At 39.6% G+C, this 22500-nt stretch overlaps 1 protein-coding gene and 1 pseudogene across 1 annotated transcript; one reads left to right on the top strand and one right to left on the bottom strand.

Moving 5' to 3' along the window:
- Nucleotides 1-947: 947 nt before the first annotated feature.
- On the bottom strand, nucleotides 948-15166 carry LOC102513833 (annotated as a pseudogene).
- Nucleotides 15167-17676: 2510 nt separating this feature from the next.
- PRSS37 (serine protease 37) lies at nucleotides 17677-21975 on the top strand. The gene is made up of 5 exons (XM_032484367.1): nucleotides 17677-17698; nucleotides 18825-18966; nucleotides 20244-20497; nucleotides 21079-21215; nucleotides 21778-21975. The coding sequence occupies exons 1-5, from the start codon at nucleotides 17677-17679 to the stop codon at nucleotides 21916-21918; spliced, it is 696 nt and encodes a 231-aa protein (XP_032340258.1). The 3' UTR covers nucleotides 21919-21975.
- The last annotated feature ends 525 nt before the right edge of the window (nucleotides 21976-22500 follow it).

Raw genomic sequence — 22500 nt, 5'->3', positions numbered from 1 at the left:
ACAAATGAATTCCAGTACTTCACAGCACTGGACAAAACAAAATTGCATTTTACATTTCAGATACTCTGAAATTTCTTGAATGCTCAATATTCTATATGAAAATTAACAGGTTTTGGTTCAAAATCAGTTTAATCTATCATGGATTAATGAACCTTCGTATGTGGAGAACACATTTTTGGAATGACAAACAAGTGTCTTTTGGGTGTGCTTTTGGATGGAAGTGTGTGCCCATGAATCCCTGCATGGCCTAGAAGGTACATTCAGGGTCATGGATGAACACTCCCAAGCAAAATCCTCATGAACTCTATCACTTTGTCCCCCTTTAAGAAAGTATGTGTGATTTTAAGCAAATAAAAAATCAGTAAACTGGAAGGAAAGTGTATTGGAAAAAACCCACCCTACCATTCATGAAATCTTCAATATCTGTAATATGCATTACAGCTGTACCTCAAAATACAGAAATCCTTAATCCAAAAATTATACTGACCTTTTGGTGGCCTCAGACAACCTAAGCAAAATTTGAATTCTATAGATCTTTTAAGTAGCCAATGGAAACATTAACCACAACCCCCATAGATACACACACACACACACACACACACACACACACACACACACACACTCATTCACCCAGGAGACACTTGGTCATTAGAAGAATTGCTAAATCATTTCAGCCAGTTACTGCTCAGTTATGTGGTTGCACCTATTGCCCAAATAGACTCCTGATAGTTACTGCCCATCATTTCTACTTGTTTTCTGTGTTCTCAGGATAAAACAGTGAGTATTTTAACAGAAGTGTCTGAGCTGGTAGAATCCAAAAAGCTTCCTGGGTGAACTCTACTTCTTAAGACCAGCATTCATGTTTTCATTGTTATAAACACTTACTCATGAGCTGGGGATAAGCAAAGAAGCAGTTAGAGAAACGAGAGGATAGCCAACACCCAGGAGTCATTAATGATCTCTTTCGAAACTCCAATCAAGCCTAAATCCCAGGAAAAACTGAGACTGAAATACTCAGTGTGGTTGCCATGGATCAGCTGGGATGTAAGGGTGTCAGTGGAGTTCTCTATCAGCTTATTTTATAGAAATAATGTTCTTGATCCATGGCATGTAGCTGTGGATGTCAGTGAAGACAACAACACGATCTCTCAGAACACATCCGGTTGCCCAGACATAACTCCATGTAATTCGCTGCCACATACGAGTGGTGCAGCTGTGACCGCCTGCCAGACAGAGCAGAGGGATCAGAACTTCCCTCCCACCTGGGAATTCCTTAACACTTGAACAAAAATGAACGCTAGTATATTTGACCTGCAAAAGGGCCCCAGATATAATAGTGTGAAAGCTTCTTGCACTGCACTGACTACCCCTACCTCCCAATCATCCCTAGACAGAAATTTCAGAACAGTAGCTGGAAGATATAAAAATCTAAAAAATCTGTTTCTCTCATCTCTAACAGGGTGGATGAGACAGAGTCATCTTTCTTCAGCTCTCTGTGCTTATAGCCTGACTGCAAAATATAGACCCTCAATGAAGGATGAGAGGTAATGGAGACACAAAGGCAAAGAGGGTTTGAGCTTATAGGCAAATGAGATAAGAAGTTTACTTGGCATTTATCTCAGATTTGTGCTATGCTTCCTATACAGAACATGTCTTAAAGAAACTTTTCACCCAGTAATTTTTTTCACCCAATAATTTTTCTGAAAATTATACAGGTTACTTCTTGAATTTCCTAAGTATGAGAAAGAAAGGAGACTTTCATTCCAATTTGCATTTTCATAAGGCATCTTGCCTTTCTCTCCTTCACGGCCTCTTTTCAGTTAAAATGGGCTTCAGAGGAAGAACTGATGGAATATACCATGGATTAAACATATCCTCCTGCTCACTTATCATCTTTGAAAGATGATCAGCATCACAGAGTGGTACCAACCAAGACACTCCACACATCAAACAAGATCTGAATCCAAGCTCTGCCATCATCAAGTTTGTGACCTTGGACAATTAGTTAATCTCCCTGAGTCTTGGTTTCCCCATTTATAAGATAAATCCTAAGAAAACTTAGACGGGAGAGTATAGCTCAAGTGGTAGAGCACATGCTTAGCATACACAAGGTCCTGGTTTCAATCCCCAGTACCTCCTCTAAAACTAACTAAATAAATAAACCTAATTACCTCCCCCCATGAAAAAATAATAAAATAAATTTTTAAAAAATAATTAATCCTAAGAAAACTTATCTACTTGATGTATGATGACAACTGAATGACCTATATAGGATGCTAAGTGCCTGGGACATAACTAGTGCTCAACAAATGGTAGCTGTTATCATCGTGCTGTAATTGATAACCATATCACCGTAATTGATAACCATATCGCTGTAAGGTGATAGGTAGATAAAGGAAAAATATAATTTTCATCAATTTGCAAATTAAGATTCAAAGAAGTTAAAGAATTTGTCAATAACCCTAGAATAAATGGCAGAACCAAAACTCAAACATAAGTCCCTGAATCCCAGATTTCTGCACTGTGTGCCCATGTGATAGATATATGTAACACTTTGATTTAAGATTTGATTCCCAAAGCACTCTGAAGCTCCGAATTTGTTGCTCTCTTTCTAGCTTTACACATGTGCTTAGAAATAAATTCCAATTCCTTTCCCTAGTTCCTCAGAGATCCTGAAGATGTGAATATACCTAAGGAGGCAGCTAACTCTTCTTTTTGACAGTCACTCACCAAAAGATCCTTCATTCTCTAAGCAGGTGTAAACCAGGCAATTTCTAACATTCTCTGTCTTGACAGTAGGCAACTGAAAATGCTGATGGAAAAGAAGGTGAAGAGGAACAGACAACTTGATCAGCATAAGATCATTTTTAGGAGAAGTAACAGTGAAGTTTGGGTGAACAATGATCTTTTCATACGGCAGAATCTCCCCAGTAAAGTCTTGAAAACTCTGGTTACCACCATTTAAGATGACCTGGAGATCTCTGGAAAATGAAGGAGAAAAAAAAAGATTGATACTATCACACATCACAAGGCTAATCACACACACACACACACACACACACACACACACACATGTGTTTCCTTCCATAGTGACCCGTTAAACCTTCTCCTCTCATCTCTGTCCATTTGATCCTTTATGCATACCCACCACATGTGGTCATGTAGGTTGTCCACTATACAATTCAATGGGTTTCCATTCACATAGACTATAATGTGAATGGTGTCTCCAGGAGTTAAACAATGCAATAGCTTGGTCTCCAATCTTAGCATATTTCCAGGGAGAAGCTCCAATTCAAGATCTAGAAATAACTGAAAGAAGCGTGTGAGTAGATAGTCACAGCTTCTCTGAAAGTAGTAGGTTCTGTTAGGGAGGCTCTTTTGGGAGTTGTGGGGGAGACAGGAAATAGATTGTACAAATGAAATAAATAACATTTTATAGAGTGGAAATATTTTAAAGCTAGGGAGGATCCAAATACACTATGCTCTACTCATCTCAATCAAAACTTTGCTGGATTAACAGGGTTTTCTGAGGGTCCTTTAGGAGAACAGTAGTCAAAAATCCTGGATGTTCTACTGAGATCCACTCACTAGCATGGCTCAAGACCCTATATTCAGAAAGAACACTCCTCTGAGGCCCCTGAGTCTCCCTCTCAGGGATCTCCCCAACCACAATAGTGAAATAAGTACAAATTGGTACTGAGCATAAATTTTGCTGGTGCACTCCCAAATGCTAAGTTTATTTTGCCTCCTGACAGCAGTACCATCTGTCTCTCCATCTGTTCTTGTCAGTTTGTTTGGAGTTTATAAGATAAAGTCTAAAGGACTAGAAAAGGAATAGGCCCGGTAAGTGCATTCTTGAGCCAACCCCAGGGACTGACAAGTTCAGAAGAGCTCATCAGAGCAGCATCCTTCAGACAAACTTTGCTTTGGGTCACTTTTACAAAAGATTATAAGGACTTTCCTTAGTCTTGTTTTTTGTGTGTTCCTGAGAACTACCATACTTAATTTCATCTGCTTGGAACAAAGGATTTTGCTGGGCCTCCAGGTGGAGATGACTTGTCTTTGGCCAAGTTGTCTTTACTGACTGTTGCAGTTTTTCTCATTGGATCATCTTGGTCTGTTTGGTCCTCTACACCAAACACGTGCTCCCTTCGATTTCTGAATATTAATTGCATTTCCATCATCACTAATAAACAGAAAATATAATTGTATGCAAGTACTTCAATTAAAATATGATAGAAAAATATAAAGCACTTTAAGAATAAATTTAATAAGATATGTGTGAGAAATGTATGCAGATAATACAACACTCTTGAAATGCATCAAAGGGATAAACATAAATAAATAGAGAGCTATCTCAGATCCATGGCTAGGAACAATCAATATCAGAAAAATATCAATATATAAAAAGTCAAAGCAATTCCAAATCATATAAACTGATACAAAAAGTCAAAACAACTCCAAATAATCCCAACAGAGGTTTTCATAGAAATTGACAAGCTAATTTTAAAATTTATGTAAGAGAATTCCTAAGCATTCCTGATGAAGAATAAGATGGCTGGGCTACCATATCAGAAATCACAAATTATGATAAAGTCATAATAATTAAGGCATTGTGGTCTATAATAAATAAACCAACTGAACAGCAGCAACAGCCCAGAAACAGACCCATGTACAGATGGAACTTTGACAAGTGACAGAGTAGGCACTGTAAATCACTGGGGAAAAAGGGGACCACTGACAAACGATATTTGGATTTTTAGCTTAAAAAATGTTAAAAAAAAATGAAATTGGATCCCTACTTCACATCATTCACAAAAATTATAATCCAAATTATGTAAAATTTAAATATGAAAATCAAAGCTTTAAAATCTGTAGAAGTAAGTGTAAAGGAATATCTCTCTGATCTTGAGGTCATAAAAGATATTTTCAACTAGGCACAATGCTCAGTAATCACAGATAAAGACTGATAACTCAAGTTTTAATTAAATTATATTGAAGTTAAGAGCTCTTATTCATCAAAATTCACCATAAAGAGAAGATCAAACCACAGAATGGAAGAAGATATTTTCAACATATGTAACTAGCAAATGAGTAATATCTAGAGCCTTTATAGAAGTCCTACAAAGCAGTATTTTAAAAATTTAATACACAAAATGTTCAAAAGACATAAAAGAATATTTTCCCAAAGAAACATTATTGTCAGAAGGAGGAAGAGGAGGAGGATGGTGGGGAAGGGGGGAGATACTAATCATCACTACTAGTAAAGGTAATAAAATTCAGACCATAATAAGATATTTGACACTTAATCAGCAAAAAAATTAAGAAGTTTGATAATATCCAATGTTGGAAGGACTCGTAAACTGCTGGAGGGTATGTGAAAGTGAATATTTGCATGCTCTATGCTATGACCCAGCGATTCTGCTCCTAATTATATACTCTAGTTATATACCAAGAAGTATACTTAGAGATATAAACCAATATGTGCATATACCAACACATATATGTACAAAATATGTATCACAGACATATATATATATATCTTTTTTTTTTTTTTTGCTTTTTAAAACTTTATTTCAACGTAACTATACTTCTAATACACTCATACTGGTTAATAGAATGCAATTTAAATTTAACTTATCCTACACAATTTGGACCAAAAACTTGGTACATGGTTTGCTTTAAAATTAAAAAAAAAAAATGATTTGCGATCTGGTTTATTTTTCATCTATTACAAATGTATATAAAAGATCTTCCATTAAATGCTGCTAAAGCAAACATTAAGAACCTTGAGAAATTAACCTTTGGTTTGTCTCTGAAACATAACATGTATTGCACTGTAAAAGCTTATAAAACTGGTACAACAAAACATTACAACGTTTCGATGCCAGCTTACAAGTTCCATAAACTAATGGATGTTGAGGAGTGGGAAGAGCCTATGTACATATATGAAAATGTAAAATCTATCTGATCTAGTTAATATTGCATGTAGATCACAAATCTACATAAACCAAGATTCAGATAATTTCTTAAATCTGAATTAACACTATCAGTCCAGTTCATCTGCTGAGGTCAACAAGGTAACCACACAATAGCTGTTTTCCTGATATACGCAAAAAAAGAAAATGAAGTTCCTTTCCCCAGCTTTTCAGTCAAGAACTGAAACTACAGGAAAGGTACTACTTCCATTATCAACATTCATGGAGTGATAAGTGATGACTTAAGCTTAAATCTGAATTAGCATTCATATGCAAAATAGTCCCCAAAGTTAAATACCACATGACTTTAGAAGTGACTCTAAAAAGTAAAATGGCCCTTCTTGGAAGACTAGAGTAAAACATGAACCATAGTTGTAAAAAACCTTAACAAAAAATGCAGCCCTTTGTGAATTACACCTCAATTTACAAAAAAAAAAAAAAAAGCAGTCCCATAGAAGCAGCCCTGAAAAGAGGGAAAGTATAACTTAAAATATCTTCAAAAACCAATGTGAATACAGGTTTAGAAGACAGTTAAAATCAATATTTTTATACGGCTACCTAGGATTAGGCTTATAATGTATTCTAAGTATTTCAACTTTCTCTCTAGCACTAATCATTAATTTACAAATAACATGTTTACTTTTTATTCCTTTATCAAAAGGGAAAATTCTAGCTTCAATCCTATCCAGGAGGGGAAACTGAAAAAACAAAGATTCAAACAGTCCCATGCAAATATCACATTTTTCAAATCAACTCCCAACTAGACCAGAAGATCATATTACTGACGTAGTTTTCATTGAAAAAAATTTTTATAAGTACAAATATATGGCATTAAGGTTCAGAACCTAATATAGGCCTGACAATCAAATCCTTATTTTCCAGAATCAAGGACTCAAGTCTATTCAATTTCCAGTAACAATGTTTTCACAGATCACTTTAAAAAAGGGTTGTAATTTCCTTCATACTTTTGCTTTGGGCATTCTAGTCTTAAAATCTAGATAAGAAAATTGGTCCCAATTCCCCAGAAATCAAATCTTTTTCTTTTAAAGTATCAACAAATCCACAAAAACCTATTCCCCAAACTGATCTCCAATCTATAATTTGTACTTAGCATGAATCTTTTCATATATACTGTAAAAAGTAACTTACATACAATGTACCCATGAACATTAAAACTAGTTGTTAGAAAGATTTAACAAGGCTTATAATTTAAGATTTAAAACATAAATATTTTCAGCTTGATTTTCTGTTGACAATGATTGTCGGAGTTGAGAATTCACCCAGAGTTCAACGTCATTTACAAATCTCCATCATGCACACAAAATACACAAGCAAAACACAACTTACTCCTCATATCTTGAGAGAATCTTCCGCTTCTTTAAATCTTTGGCCTCCCAGTCAATTCCAAATTCAAATGTCTTTTAGCTTAAACTTCAAACTCTCAGATTTTTAACAAGTTTTCCACCCACACTTCAATACTTTTGCTACTCTTTTATGTTGCATTGCTAAACTCTGAATCCTGCCTCAGAGATCACCAAACAAAAGAAAATAAATGAAATACAGAGTGGTTATTTCAGAATACAACATGGGAGGATCTAAACTGTTCAAGGTTCCCTACTGGGATGATACTTTATTAGACTACCGTGAATAACTGCTACACAGATATATATTTTTAAGGTGCATGGTACAAGTATGTTTAAAGTAACTGTTCAAAACAGTAGAAAACTAGAAATAACTGAAATATCTGTCAAGGAAAGAATGAACCAAATTGTGTGATATTCATGTTGAAATATTATATAGCAATGAAAAATAAAAGTTTGGATGAATCCAAAAGTTCAGATGAATCTTAAAAACATCAAGAGCAATTTGCAGGTTTATTTTTATTATGTATGTGAGATATATTATACCATATTACTTTTTCCTTTCTGAACATGTTAAACATAAGGCTATGTAGTTAAGTTTTATCCAGGTAGCTGAGCTCCCCTTCACCATCAAATTCTTAGGATTTCCTGATCAGCATGGGTTTTTCACAATTTCCATGAGAAGTGTTGAGTCCCAGCGTTGAAGCCTTAACAGAGCAGATTGCTCCCCATCACTTATGGTAAGAAGCAGGTGTGCCGCTGTTATCATCCACTTAGGAGCAATCAGAGTCCCCATACAAGACTGGTTACTGGATTTCAAGTATAATAAGTAGAAAAGACTACTTAAGCCTTTGGTATCTTCACTAACAAATGAAATAACACCTGGAACACAGAGAGAGGAGACTCAAGGGATACAATCCCGCTGAGTAAAGGGAACCTGGGGTGGTTACAGAGATTTCAAGACACTAGTGTCAGATAATACAAGTATTTACCACATTAATCACTTAGCCTGCCCTGTGGTAGCAGAGTTCCATACAGTACAAACACTGTACTAAGCACTATAGGTACTTTAGAAAACTTTAAAGTTTTCACAGGAAAAAAAAAGTCGGTGGATAAATTTTATATTATTTTACAGAGTAGGAACTTAACATTAAGAAACTTAGTTAAAGCCATACAACTAGTGAATGATGCTTGGTTCAAGGATTCCGACTTCAGTTTGATTCCAAATCCTGTGTATGTACTTCTCCTCAACAGGACCTCCCTGCTTCCCCTCACCCTGTCTGTAGCTTTTCAGAATGGCTTAGCTCATTTCCAATCTCCCAAATTCTTAAGGCTTCTTGGTTCTATCCATAGTCACAGCAATACAGTCTTTTCTACAGCAACCTTTTCCTACTACTGGACTGCAGGCTTGCTGTGAGACCAGTCACCATGACAATTAAATAAATTTAGAATTAACACTTTAATTCTGGCATGAAAATATAGGGGGAGATACTTTGTATCAATGGGCATTTAAATATAGTACAGTACTTATTCTCTGGAAATAGGGACCTGGATTCAAATTCTAGCTCTATCCTCACTACTAGTATGAACTTGAACAAATTATGTAAACCTCTGTATCTTTTTTCACTTTCTTATTTGTACACTGAGATCATAAATGAACTTCTCTCCTAAGGTTATTGTGAAGATTAAATGTGTTAATATATGTAAATAGCTTGGAACAATGTTTGGCATATAATGTGTATTCAATAAATGTTATTTCTTGCTAATGCAGTTTCAAGAACATTTTTATTTTTATGTTAAGAAAGTGCAAAATAATGCTCAGAAAAAGACAAACAAACCCTCTCTGTGACCCCCCCCCAAATAACTAACATCAGATAGTGACTGATACCGCCCTTCTTTTTATTATTGCTGTTTCTTTACCAGTGACAGCTCTAGCCCTAATTTATCCTGCTACCTCCTAAAAAAAACTTTTGAGGTACCCAGTTACCAAATTGCTCCTTCTTCTTGACTGCATCTAATTCTGAACTGACCCTACATATCTAACTTCATCTTCAGAATTATCCAGCGCAAGTTCAAACCCCATAAGACACTCCTTCCAGCTCCCCCTTGCTGGGGCACTTCTGAGGTTCTCTGAAATGTGTTCTCCCTGCTGCATAAAGCAAAATAAACCTCAGTAAAAGAAAAAATTACTGGTGTGTTCTTGGTGGCATTTTGTTAGTGGGTTCAATAAATTAGATCACATCCTGCTTTCTCCAATTTAGGAAAGGAGGCAGAAAAATAAGAACCTATCAATTTTTAAAATCTATGTTCCAGTTTGGGCTTCTCTTGCTACGTCAATTTATGTTTCTGGGTCTATGGGTTTTTCATCTACACATTAAATAGTGAAGGAACAATGATTTATAAAATATCCCCAGCACTGAACACAATGCCTAGCACATAGTAGGATCTCAGTACATATGTACTACACAAATGAATTAATGAGAGATTAGGGTAGAGCTCACTTTGTGTGCAGGGGTCCACTGGAAGTTTCTGAAATTAATGCAACAGTTTTATGGATCCATATGTGAAGCAAGCATCATCAGAAGACTGAAAGTTAACATATGTACACATATGTGTGTACTTTTTTCCAAATCTATATATGTATGCATTTATTTTTTTTTACTTTACTGAATATTTATATGTACCAAGCAATACACTGGATGTTAAATATAAAGAGGTATCCAAGCAAAAGCAGATGTTGTCTTCATTAAATGAGAGAGGTAGACAATAAGCAAATAAACATGCACATCAGTGAATAGTTACAAATTGTGATGAGACAGTAACAGTGTTCTACAAGAAAGAATAAATAATGGCAGTAAATGAAGGATCTAATTTAGTCTGGTTGGCAAAGAAGTACTTGCTGGGAAAGGAACAGATAATATGAGACATGAAAGATGAGGAAAAACAGCCATAAGGTTAGGGAAAGAGTTTTCCAGGAGAGGAACTGCATGTGCAAAGGCTCAAAAACGGGAAAGAACTAGGAGTGCTCAGGAATCTGAAAAGAGCCAGTGAGAGTGAAGCATAGAGAGCAAGGAAAACATTGGCCTAGGATAAGCCTGGAGAGGAGGCAGGAATCATCAGTCAGGGCTTCAAAGCCACAGTCAGGAATTTGTATTTTATGTAAATGTAATAGAAATATTTTGAAGAATTTGATGTATGGGAGTGATATGATCCAATTCTATTTTTTAAACATCACTTGCTTCTGATTAGACATGAGTGGAAACAGGCTTATTAAAGCAGACGTAGCCAGAAGTGACGTGGCTTGTGCTAACGTGGCAGTAGTTAAGATGGATGTGAGATCTATTTCCCAAGTAGAGTGGTCAGGAAATCCAGTTAAACATTGTTTTGATAATAGGACAAATTGCTTTACCATGTATAGTTAATTCAGCTTTTTGTTATTATATAAGTTTTTAATAACAATTATCATAAAAAGATTCAAAATATTTCAAGACTAAAAGGGGTTCTGATGCTCAAAAATGTTGAGAACCACTGGCAAGGGTAATGCCATTCCTTCTTACTCTAAGGTCTTCCAGTACATAAATCTAAGTCTTTTTTTCTTTATTATGTAAAGTAGACTTTTAATCTTTAAATTCATGCTACTTAGAAAATATATAGGCAAAATACATATTGGTGGCACAAAATCTCAGTGTCTACCTTCTATATTTGGATACAGTATGTCTCTTTAAAACGTATACAGCTACAAACTACTATATAGAAAATAGATAAATGACAAGGTCCCACTGTATAGCACAGGTTGGAACCATAGTCAACATCCTGCGATAAATCACAATGGAAAAGAACATGAAAAAGAAAATGTATATATATGTGTGTGTGTGTATGTGTATATATATATAAAAAACTGAATCACCCCATTGCACACCAGAAACTAATATAATATTGTAAATCAACAATACTTCAACAACAACAAAAAACAGAACAAAGCATAAAACATATACAGCTACACACACACATTTGGTTCTTTTATAGGAGGATAATTATATAAAAAGAATGAAATAAAGCCATTAGCAGCAACATGCATGGATCTAGAGATTATCATGTTAAATGAAGTTATACAGAGAAAGACAAATATCATATGAAGTCACTTATATGTGGAATCTTAAAAAATAAAAAGACACAAATTTTATTTACAAACCAGAAACAGACTCATGGACATAGAAAACAAACTGTGGTTACCAGGAGGGGAACGGGTAGGGAGGGATAAATTAGGAGCTTGGGATTAACAGATATAAGTCTAAGTCTATTTAACTCCCACAGTGCATCCCTGATTCCAGACCATCTCTTGTTAGCTTTTAAGCCTGCACTACCACTAGCTCCAACTTATCTCTAGCAGCAAGATACCCAGAGTCCCTGCAAGTCACTGGGACTTCCAAGGAAAGCTGAAGAACAGGTCCTGTCCTACTTACGACTGAGTTATGGACCTGGATGAGCCCCTCAGCTAAATATTGGTCATTTACTCTACATGTGTCCAGGTTTCTTCCCACCAAAGCCCTGATGCCCTGGGACCAAAAGTACTGTGACTTAGAACAGAGCTTTACAAAGTCACTGATTCTAACAGCTCATTAGAAACTTATATATTGACTCTTTTTTTCCCCTCCATTTCCAGGCAGACCCTGTCTAGAAGTTTCTACTGCCCTCTCTACCCAAGTTAGATTCCTTTATTCATCATTTGAACTATGCTTTTATTACTCTTTGGAACTCCCTTGTGCTAACGTCCTTGAGTAATACTTCAACTGGGCAAATCTTAACTCCATACTAAAGCAACTATCTGTCTTCACTGTGTCTGCAGCTTTAATTTTCTTTCTTTCTTTCTTTCTTTCTTTCTTTCTTTCTTTCTTTCTTTCTTTCTTTCTTTCTTTCTTTCTTTCTTTCTCTCTCTTTCTTTCTCTCTCTCTTTCTTTCTCTCTCTCTTTCTTTCTCTCTCTCTTTCTTTCTTTCGATATATCTTAATTTCTCACAGACACAGAACACATAACTACTCCCTCCCCTTAGAAATAGATTCCCCTGACTTGTGTAAAATCACATTGTTTTTACTTTACTGGTCTCTCATCTTCTACCCCTCAAAACATTAGAGCTCAACTCCCAGTTGATCCAAGATGGAGTACCCCATTCCTCCCAGCTCCTCTCTTTTACAACTAAAAAACCCTTGCACAACAAGCAGAACAAACAGACTCTGAACATTGAAAAGAAGACAGTGGACTGTGAGAAACCTGGGGACTTTAGGAAAAACATGGCAGCAATAACCCTGCATTTACTTGTTATGTCTCCATAGATCCAGGACAGGACACAGGAGCAGCCTGCAACCCAGAACCACCAACAGACAAAGGCCAAAAGTAAACAAACAAACAAAACCTCCAAGCAAAACCCTCCTCCCCTTAGCTAAAGGAAAGGGGAAAGGGTGGTCTAACAGAAAGGAAATCTTTTGGACAATACCCACACTAATAAAAGTGGAAAAATGCCCACCCACCATGGCTTCACCAGAGCTGAGCAGGGAGATAATCTTCCATCCCCAGTCTCAGTGGAAGCAGGCAATACTCCAAATCCCCAACCAGGGTGGTGTGCGTAGGGCACAGGGGAAAGCTGAGCCTCACCCAGTGGCAAGGAGGGCAAAGGGGGCGGTGCGAGGCTGGACTAACAGGCCTCTGCTCCCCTCCCTCCACCACGCCCTGCCCTGCGTCCCGAGGACCCAGCAGGGTGCTGAGCCTTCACCACCATCTGACAGCAACGAGACTGAGCAAGGCTGTGTAAGGCAGAGCTGGTCAGCACACTGCTTCTTCCATCTCTTGGTAAAGCAGAGCCCAGTGGGGAGCTGAGTTTCAATCCCAAACCTTCAATATGGAAATGTGCTAGTTTATGCAAATCTTCAATTCCCTTCACCCCTTTGGTGTGAGCAGGGGCCAGAGGGAGCTGAGCTTCGGCCCCTATTTGGTGACAGTAAGTGGCATGTGACAGAGCTTCATCTTCACCCAAAAGATGTCAGCGTGGTTGAGGAGGGAAGTTAACCTCACCCTACCTATTCACAATGAGGCATTTTGAGTCAGCACTCCCCTCCTGCTGGGATTGTGTAACCAGTGTCCAGAGAGAGAATAAACACTGACCCTCACCCAGACCGGGATCATTTCTAAAATCAAATGACTCAATCCACTCCCTTCCTCTGCACTCCAGTCCCACAGGTGGCCTTTTAGTTGAGTATGTCACACCCCACAGCCTTCACACTTGCTCGGTCCTCTGTCTGAAACAATCCACCTCACTTCACTTGGTTAACTTCACTCACTCTAACACAGGTTTAGGATGTTTCACATGTTCTTAAAACTTAGAAATTATGTCTTAAAACTTAGAAGTTATGTTTTTCATGTTGCACATAAGGAAACTGAGATTCAGAGATGCTATATTTTAGAAAAAAAAATCTGAGTAGAAGAATGTCAAGTTGAGCAACAGTAGAAAAGCACAAAGGCATTAGTTCAAGCAAGACAAGAGTATGACTTGGATTAGGGTGACAGCAGCAAGAATGGAAAGATATGGATGAATTTTAGAGATTTCAGGAAGTTGTTCCAGGCCACATCACCATTAATAAAGAGAGCATACTGTAATTGCCTAATTACAGAGCCACACTAATTTCATCATGGGAAAACGACTTAATTATTCTGTACCTCAGTTTCCTCACCAATAAAATGATAACAATAATAACACTCATCTCACAAAGTTGTTATAAGAGTTAAATGACTTAATATGTAGGAAACAGAGCAGCGTACATTATGTAAATACCACGTAAGTATATGCTTTCACGGTGGTGGTGGCAGTGATGGTGACTAGTATTATACATCATGCTTTTAAAGCCCCAAAAGAATAATCTACCTTTTCCTTTTGAACCTTACAACAGGATACCCACTGGTTCTGCTTTTTATGTCTTTTGTATTTCCTATGCCTCCTTCCAGGCTCCTGTCTCCATCCTTCCACTGGCATGCCTCCACATTTCAACCCAAGAACTTTACATGACATTCAGAGGAGTTTTTAAGTCCATCCTAAGTTTTAGTTAGGTTCTACAAACGAGTGAGGCTGTGCAGAAAATGACTGGTATGTTACCTATTTCCCAAAGTTTCATGTTCCAGATCCACCGGCTCTCCCTCTCCCACATAGCTCCACAGCCTCACCCCCTAGTAGAGCCCTAATCAAACATGACAGAAACACCTGTAGTCACTCACCAGTAATCATCAGCAAGGCTAACAGCATACACTTCATGCTGATGCCTGAATCTTGCCTTGAGGATAAGGCTGTAGTGGAAATTAAGCACAAAGCAGGGCTAGAACTTATGTCCTGCTTGGGGATTCTGAACAGCAGGAGAAAGTGCAGGGGAGAGAACTAGGTTTACGAATCCTACAAAAGCCTGTCATTTAGAGGTTTCTCCTTCCAGTCTTGATCTTTAGTATGAAGAAGGATTTATCAGTTACACCCGCGCACTCTCTGTCAATAGGCACAGAAATCATCTCAGTCTGATACCTGCTCCACGGGAAGATGAGTTTCACGGATCTGGGCTTTATCCACCTTATCTAGGGAAGTAGGAGCCATGGGAACCTTCTGTGGAGTTAAAGTTCATCCCACGTTCTTTCCCCAGCCTCTCGGTTCTTTTCACCAGTTCCTTCCCTGGGATTTGTGAGCAGCACCCCTCCCTCTAAATGTCCCACTGACCCCTCTCCTACCTGGATTACGCTGGTGAAGCATAGCTACGTCTCCACCCTCTTTGTGACACTGACTCCCCTCTCCTTCATGCATGTTGCTCTCAGCCAACCCCTCCTCAGTACTGCTTCACTTGTTCAGATCACATCTTCCAACCACAGACACCATTTGAATAAAAAGTTCCCACCAGCACCAGTACCAGTGGCTCCTGTCAGATCTCTAAACCTGTCCTTACTACACTGCGCTCTTGGACAGGGTGCTCTCGATCACTTGCTGTCCCCTTTCTCTGAGTTTTCAGAAGGAGACAAATATGACCTCATCTACATTTTAGAAAAAAAAATCTGAGTAGAAGAATGTCAAGCTGAGCAACAGTAGAAAGGCACATGCATTAGTTCAAGCGAGACAAGATGATGACTTGGATTAGGGTGACAGCAGCGAGAATGGAAAGATACGGATGAATTTAAGAAATTTCAGGAAGTAGAATGGACTTTGGGGTTGTGTGGTTGCAAAAACAGAAATATTAAACAAGTGGAAGATAGAGTTTTCTCCTAAAGTAAGGAAAACAGGCAGAAGAATGAATTTGAAAGGCTGGAAGAATGAGGAGTTTAATTTTGACTTGTTAAATTTCAGGAGCAGAAAAAAGATGCAAACAGTGGTTTACAGGAGGCAGTTGTATATGTGGGACCAAAGCTCTGGGCTAGAGACACCAGTTTGAAACGCATCAACAGGTAGTGGTTCCCAGCGCCAACTCCTCCAGAAAATCTGCTTTTCTGTTCTTAGTCCTCGTACTCCAAAACCAGCCTCAAACTCCCTTCCTGGCTCAGAATCTTTCCAAAAGATCTAGGAAAAACAACCTGAAAGTAAAGCATATCTCTTTCTCAAAGTTTTACCTGCTTTAACTAAGCCCAGTCCCACGACAGAAAACCTTCCACAACTCCATCTTGTCTTCAAACCTCGAGTGTATTTCATAAACCAGCCCAACTTCCAACGTACCCCTGTGTTTGTTGTGAGGTTCAGGAAAGTATGTGCCAAGTTAAGTTTTCATTCTACATTTCAGGGAATTTGTGTGAGGGACTGTAAAGCTTTCCAAGATCCACGGGTGCTGGTTACTTAGCTGAAGTCTGGAGGATGTGGTTGAAAGTTGTGGGCATCCAGTCATACATAGATTCGACTTCGAGTCTTTCCAGTCACGTGCGATTTTGAGAAAATCATTTAAATTCTTTGTTTCAGTTCTGTCACCCATAGATCGGGGTAGGGGGCGGGGGATGATACCAGCCCCAGCCCTGTCTCCTCTATCCAGGGTGGTTGTGACACTGGAATGAGATTATAGGTTTAAGAAATTTTGAATGGTTGGAATTACACAGTGTTTACTTTTACATCTCAGATCAACCTGATATAAAATCTCCACCAACAATGCCTGTAAAGAATTAGCTCAGTGCCTGGGATTCAGTAAGTGCTCAATGAATGTGAGCTATTAGCAGTCACTGCTCTTTTTCTTGTTAGAGTGTGCTCCCAATTATCCAATGACAGTGGCAGTCTATGATTAGGTAAGAAATCTTTTCATGAGGTAAATAGCATTTAGAGGTCCTGCCTTCTAAATCGTCACCAATCATTCAGTAGATCTTAGATCGAATGTAATCTAGAATATAAAGTACTCCCCATCTGTCAAAACTAGCTCTATGAATGCTTTTTATTTTCACATTTTCTTAGCTCAAAGCTGCTGATCACAACAACCAGACCAAGCTGGTGATGATGGCTGAGTGATGAAATAGTGATCACAGGGAAAGATGAAGCCAGTGTAATAAAGATGGGAGGGGCTCATGGGAAGTATAAGTAACCATCGAGGGGTTCAGAGCAAACCCAGGGACACTGCCTTCCTGAACTAAGGTGGGGAATCCTGTCCTCCACAGCCCTGGCCTCAGAAGCTCCATGGGGAGATAAGTCTTGAGCCTAGAGCTCCCTTTCCTACAGGCAGTTGAACTACTTTTAGGCAGATGGACTTCTAGGGACAGCAAATAGAGGGACCTGAATCCAGAAGTCTAGGAACTAGGCTTCTTTGTCCTTCCCTGAGAGACCCCAATAGAGGCACAGTTCCCCCCTCTCCACCTTCTCTGAAGCAGTAGGGCCTCCGTCTGTCTGTAGGGAGCCCTCTTCTTCCTCCCTGTTTTTGCCCAGAGCTGCTTTCCAACCTCACCACGTGCCCTGTCCCCAACCACATCCATGATTCTACCAGGTGTTCCCGAGGAGACTGAGCTGAGAGGTCCATGCTCTTGTGACGTTCCACACCTCACAGGGAAAGATCTGGACTGCTATGAAATTTATCTTCTGTTTGAGTATCCTTGCTGGTATGTATCCATGACCTTCTGCTCTGTTCTATAAGGCACAGGTTAATGTAGGATGGAGTAAGGTAGATGCAGGATGTGCGGAAGGTGCAAAAAGGCAAGAAAAACTGCAGAATGAGCAGAACAAGGGTCTCCCTGCTCAGACCCCAGTCAAACGCTCTCAAGACAGGCTGAGCCCCCTGTGCTAAACTAAGGGGTAGGTTATGGTGTACACCTGCCTTGGAGAAAGCTCAACAGTGAGTGTTCCACCCTGGTTATTCCAAAATGTGGGCCCATCACACAGTGGGTAAGTCTCAGTGTAGTCACAAGGACAGATGACCTCTGATCTCCCCCCTTTTTCAAAAGCTTAGAGACTCAAAAGGCAGGGAGTGGAGAAGGTGGGAACAAAAGATCAAATGCAAGGGCCCTTCCTCCTGCACTCCCTGACTGCCACGAAGTTCTTCTGATGGCAGAATTTGCCGGTGAGGCCTTTCCCACCACTCCCTGACTGCCTAGGTTGCATCACAAATTAGCCTTGTGAGCTTGGACAAGTTGACTAATCAACCTGTGCTTCAGTTTCTACAGTCAAAGTGGGCATATTTCTATCTACATTATAGAGTCGTTGTGAAGACTGAATAAATCCATGTAAAGCACTTAGAACAAGCACTCAACATCTCTTCTTATTAATACACCACCTTTTTCCCTTTGTGGTTTCTAATTGTGTGACCACACAGAGGTCCAGGCCTAGGCTTGGGAGGACTAGCATAAGAACCAAGGGCAGCTGAGACAAGAACAATATTTCGGAGACTAGAATCAGCCTTCCTCTCCTTTCTTCGCTAATTTTTTTTTCTTTTTGATAATTCATTTATAAAAGCACCACATGTTCATACTAGAAGATTTGGAAATACTAAAGTAGAAAAAATAAACATCATTCATAATCTCACCTCCCAGTCAACACATGCCAATGCTTTGTTTGAATTTATTCCCTAACTTACTCCCACGTTTCATATACTTATTTTTAATGGTTTATTTTTGTTTATTTACTTGTTTTTTTAGACAATCAGATTATGGGATTAAATGTACATTTTTATTATTTTTTAACTTAAAGAAAGGTTACCAATATTTCCTTTGCTGTTTAATATTCTTTATAAATACAATTTTAATATATATGATGTTCCATTTATTCATGTGCTTTTTCATTTCAATGTCCAACATTATCGTATTGGACATTCATAGTTTCGATATTTATTATAAATCATGCTAAAATGGTATGTCACTTTGATTTACATGCTTATTAGAAAAAAATGTCAAACATCTTCACATTTCCTGGCCAGCTGATTACGTCTTTAAAATCGTGCATATTTCTTTTCAGCTAGGAAGTTGTTGACTGTCTTATTTGTTCTAAGAACATCTTATGTACATTATTTTCTCAGGGACATTTTTGACCGCTCACTCATCCGCGCAGAAAGAAGACCATGCTCCCTATTTGGTATACCTCAAGTCCCACTTCAACCCCTGTGTGGGTGTCCTCATCAAAAGCAGCTGGGTGCTGGCCCCTGCTCACTGCTACTTACCGTGAGTGTTGGGCACCTTCACCCACTAAAACAGCTACTACTCATTCTGCATTCGTGGCTCTCAGACAGAAGCAATTTTCCCTCCAGGGTACATCTGGCAAAGTCTGAGGATATTTTTGGTTGTCACACTGGAGGGAGGGGTGAGGGGAGGGCTGCGCTAATGGCATCTACCTAGCCAATAGAGGTGAGTGCAAGGATGCAGCTGAATTTCCTACAATGCACAGGACAGCCCCCGACAACAGAGAATTATCCAGCCCAAAACATCAATAGTGCCACTGCCGAGGAGCCCTGCTCTACATATTATGCCTCCTCAGTCTCCCATAGGTTTTTCAAGTTTTTTACTGGCCATGTGAATGTGTTTTGTCAGTTAAGGACCAGCAGGTAACTGATGGTAAATTCAAATTCGATTGGATTGAGAATTTATAAAAAGAACTTACAACAAAGGTATGGTCTAGTTACAGGGAAAACACAAAGAACAGTTCAGTCCCCCCAGGTTTAGTATTAGAAAGGTGCAGTTACTACCCCTAGAAGTAAAGGGACAGGGGGAGAGAATGATTACAAGGTGGGAAGGGGAAATAAAGAGCAGGTGAGGGGCCAGGGGAGAGAAAGCTCTGCGTGGAGAGACTGTCTGATAGGAGCTGTAACCTTTAATCAAGAAACAGCCAGCAGGCAATCTGCGGCAACCCTGCAGGAAGGAAGATGGGAGGATAAATACTGCAGCCTCACTCTTCTCCCTCCAAATACTTTCTCTTGCTTCTTATTGGCCAAAACCCACTTAGACACCAGAGGACAAGAAAGCCCATTGATTTAATTCACATATATCACCTTCCGAAGTACACAGCAGGATGAAATAGAGTTGTCAGTAGCTCTGATGATGCCAGCAGGAGATAGCCAACACTTGAGTCATCTCATTCTCTTACCCCCACCAGAATGGAAATGCCCAGCTGGACAGGCTAGAGCTAGGGAGGAGGGAAAATAGTATTTCTATGACTTGCATACTTCACCTCTCCACTACATTACAGACATTAGATGAACACATAGTGGTTAAAGGCTCCACCACTTAACTGTGTGACCGTGGGTGAATACCCTTATGTGCCTCCATTACTTCATCTGTAAAATGGGGATTCAAAATAGAATCCAGCTCAGAGATTTGCTGTGAGTGGTAAATGAGGTAATCCCAAATCCAGATGAAGCACCTGGCACCGTACCTGGCACACCGCAACATTCAGTATCAGCTTTGATGACAACGATATCTCTTCCAACCCCTTACCCCTGCAGAAATCTGAAAGTGATGCTAGGAAATTTCAGGACCAGAGTCAGAGATGGGACAGAGCAGATACTGAACCCGATCCAGATTATCCGCTACTGGAACTATAGTCATAGTTCCCCCCAGGATGACCTCATGCTCATTAAGCTGGCTAAGCCCGCCAACCTCAACCACAAAGTCCAGCTCCTTCCCCTCGCCACAAAGGCCGTCAAGCCAGGCACCGTCTGTCTGATTTCAGGTTTGGACTGGAGCCAAGACAACATTGGTGAGTGCACCTCCCACAGGAGTTCGGGGTCATCAGTTATCCCTGGAGAGGAGCACCCATGTTTGTACAGCTGAGAAGGGAGGAGAATGGGTGGAGACCAAAGGGAGATATTACATGAGTGGTCTGGGGCAAAAAGAGACCCTCCCAGAAGTCCAAAGCTGCTCCTTTCCCAGAGTATCTAATGCCCCACTGCCTCTTCAGGGCTTTTGGCAGCCTCTGCACAGAGGCCACAGCGTTCCTGATTGTCAGAGCACAATTCACATTAAAGAGGCTGTGCTCCTCCCTCCCATACGGGCTCATTGCACACATAGAGGACACCTGAATTTGAGTTAGGTCACCTCTAATTTCTCCAAGATAGGACGCAGAGTAAAACTGAAACCCTACTTTTTAAAGAGACATAAAGCCTATTTCAAGATTCTCAGGATTAACTCATAACCATGCACGAGCTCATTTCTTCCCTTTTTCTCACTGTTTTCTTGACACACACACACAAAAAGAACACCAGTCGAAATAGAGGGTGGTGACTGGAGGGCCAAATAACAATTGTGAACAGAAGGTCTTTTATCCCTGTCTTCTCTCAGGCAGACACCCTGATTTAAGGCAGAACCTGGAGGCCCCCGTGATGTCTGATGCAGAATGCCAGGAAGTGGAACAGGGCAGAAGCCACAGGAACTCCTTATGTGTTAAATTTGTGAAAGTGCTCAATCGACTTTTTGGGGTAATCTTTTCTCTATATTCAGCCTTCACTTACTCATATATGTCTAGTTAGCTATTTAATCATGATATTTAAAAAAATAGAAAGGCCTCATCTTCATCATTCTTGGAGGTTTGATAAGGCTCCAGCAAAGGGCTCTCCTTACAGACGTCTGTGTTGGTTAACAGGCATCAGGCAGTACCGTCGTTAGTAACACCTGGTTCCTATACACATGGCTGTCAGTGAAAATGGGTATTGCTTAAAAAAAAAATTCAGACTTTTCATACATTGAAACTGCCTTCACCAATTCAAATAAATGGAGTTTTTTACTCATTTTACACTTGAGTTCTAGAAAGGGTTTTCTCTGACCTTCTCAAGGTCACAGAAGGCTAGTGACAGCAAAGCTAGATAAATGACTCAAGCTTCCTGCATCCCAATTCAGTGTTCTCATAACAAGGAGCATGTTACCTCCAGACAGGGCTCATCCCAGTTGACTACAGGGCTCCTGTAAGGAGCAAATCTGACCATAGCTGTCTCTGTGTCTGTGTCTGTCTCTGTCTGTCTCTCTCTGCACAATCCCTGGTAGGAGGTGGCCGTTGCTACAGTCATCTGCAAAGACAAGCTCCAGGGGATCGAGGTCGGACACTTCATGGGAGGAGATGTGGGCATCTACACTGACATTCACAAGTATATACCCTGGATTGAGAAAATCGCTAAAGACAAATGAGACCATGCTGTTCCCTCTGCATCCCCCTGGCTCTGCCATTGGTGATACAAACCACAACTTCCCCCAAATCCAAAATAAAATGTCCAAATACAAACATCTGGACGTATCACACACGTATCCTATGTCTTGTTTGTATCTGTACCCATATCCCAAAATGATCTGAAGAACCAAGAACGAAACAGGAAATGGTGCTTCCTACATGGTAGTGGGTTACATCCGTTATCTCACTTAATGCTCCTAACAAGCCTTTGAGGTTATCTTTTATTCCCAGTTTACAAATGAGAAAACTGAAACTAAAAGAGGTTACTTATCTATAGCTGGTAGATAGAGCCTGGAATGCAACCCCAAAATGTCAGATTCTCAGTCCCATGCTCTTAGCCTCAAAACTACAGGTGAGCCCATAGCTTCAAAGTAGATGTTGGCTTCTATTTTCCTGCTACCTCTCTTATCATTCAAAGGGCTTGAAATGCTTAGTTGTGGCTAAGATCTTGGGTGCTGAAATAAACTCTCCTCAGAATGGTCATGCTTCACCTCAGTGCTACTCTGATTGCAGCATGCTGCAGGGAGGGAGCTAGTGGATAG

This window comes from Camelus ferus, chromosome 7, assembly GCF_009834535.1.
Source record: "Camelus ferus isolate YT-003-E chromosome 7, BCGSAC_Cfer_1.0, whole genome shotgun sequence".
In the NCBI taxonomy this organism is placed as follows: domain Eukaryota; kingdom Metazoa; phylum Chordata; class Mammalia; order Artiodactyla; family Camelidae; genus Camelus; species Camelus ferus.
The sequence above is the reverse complement of the archived record's forward strand: the minus strand, read 5'-3'. Positions and strand labels throughout refer to the sequence as shown.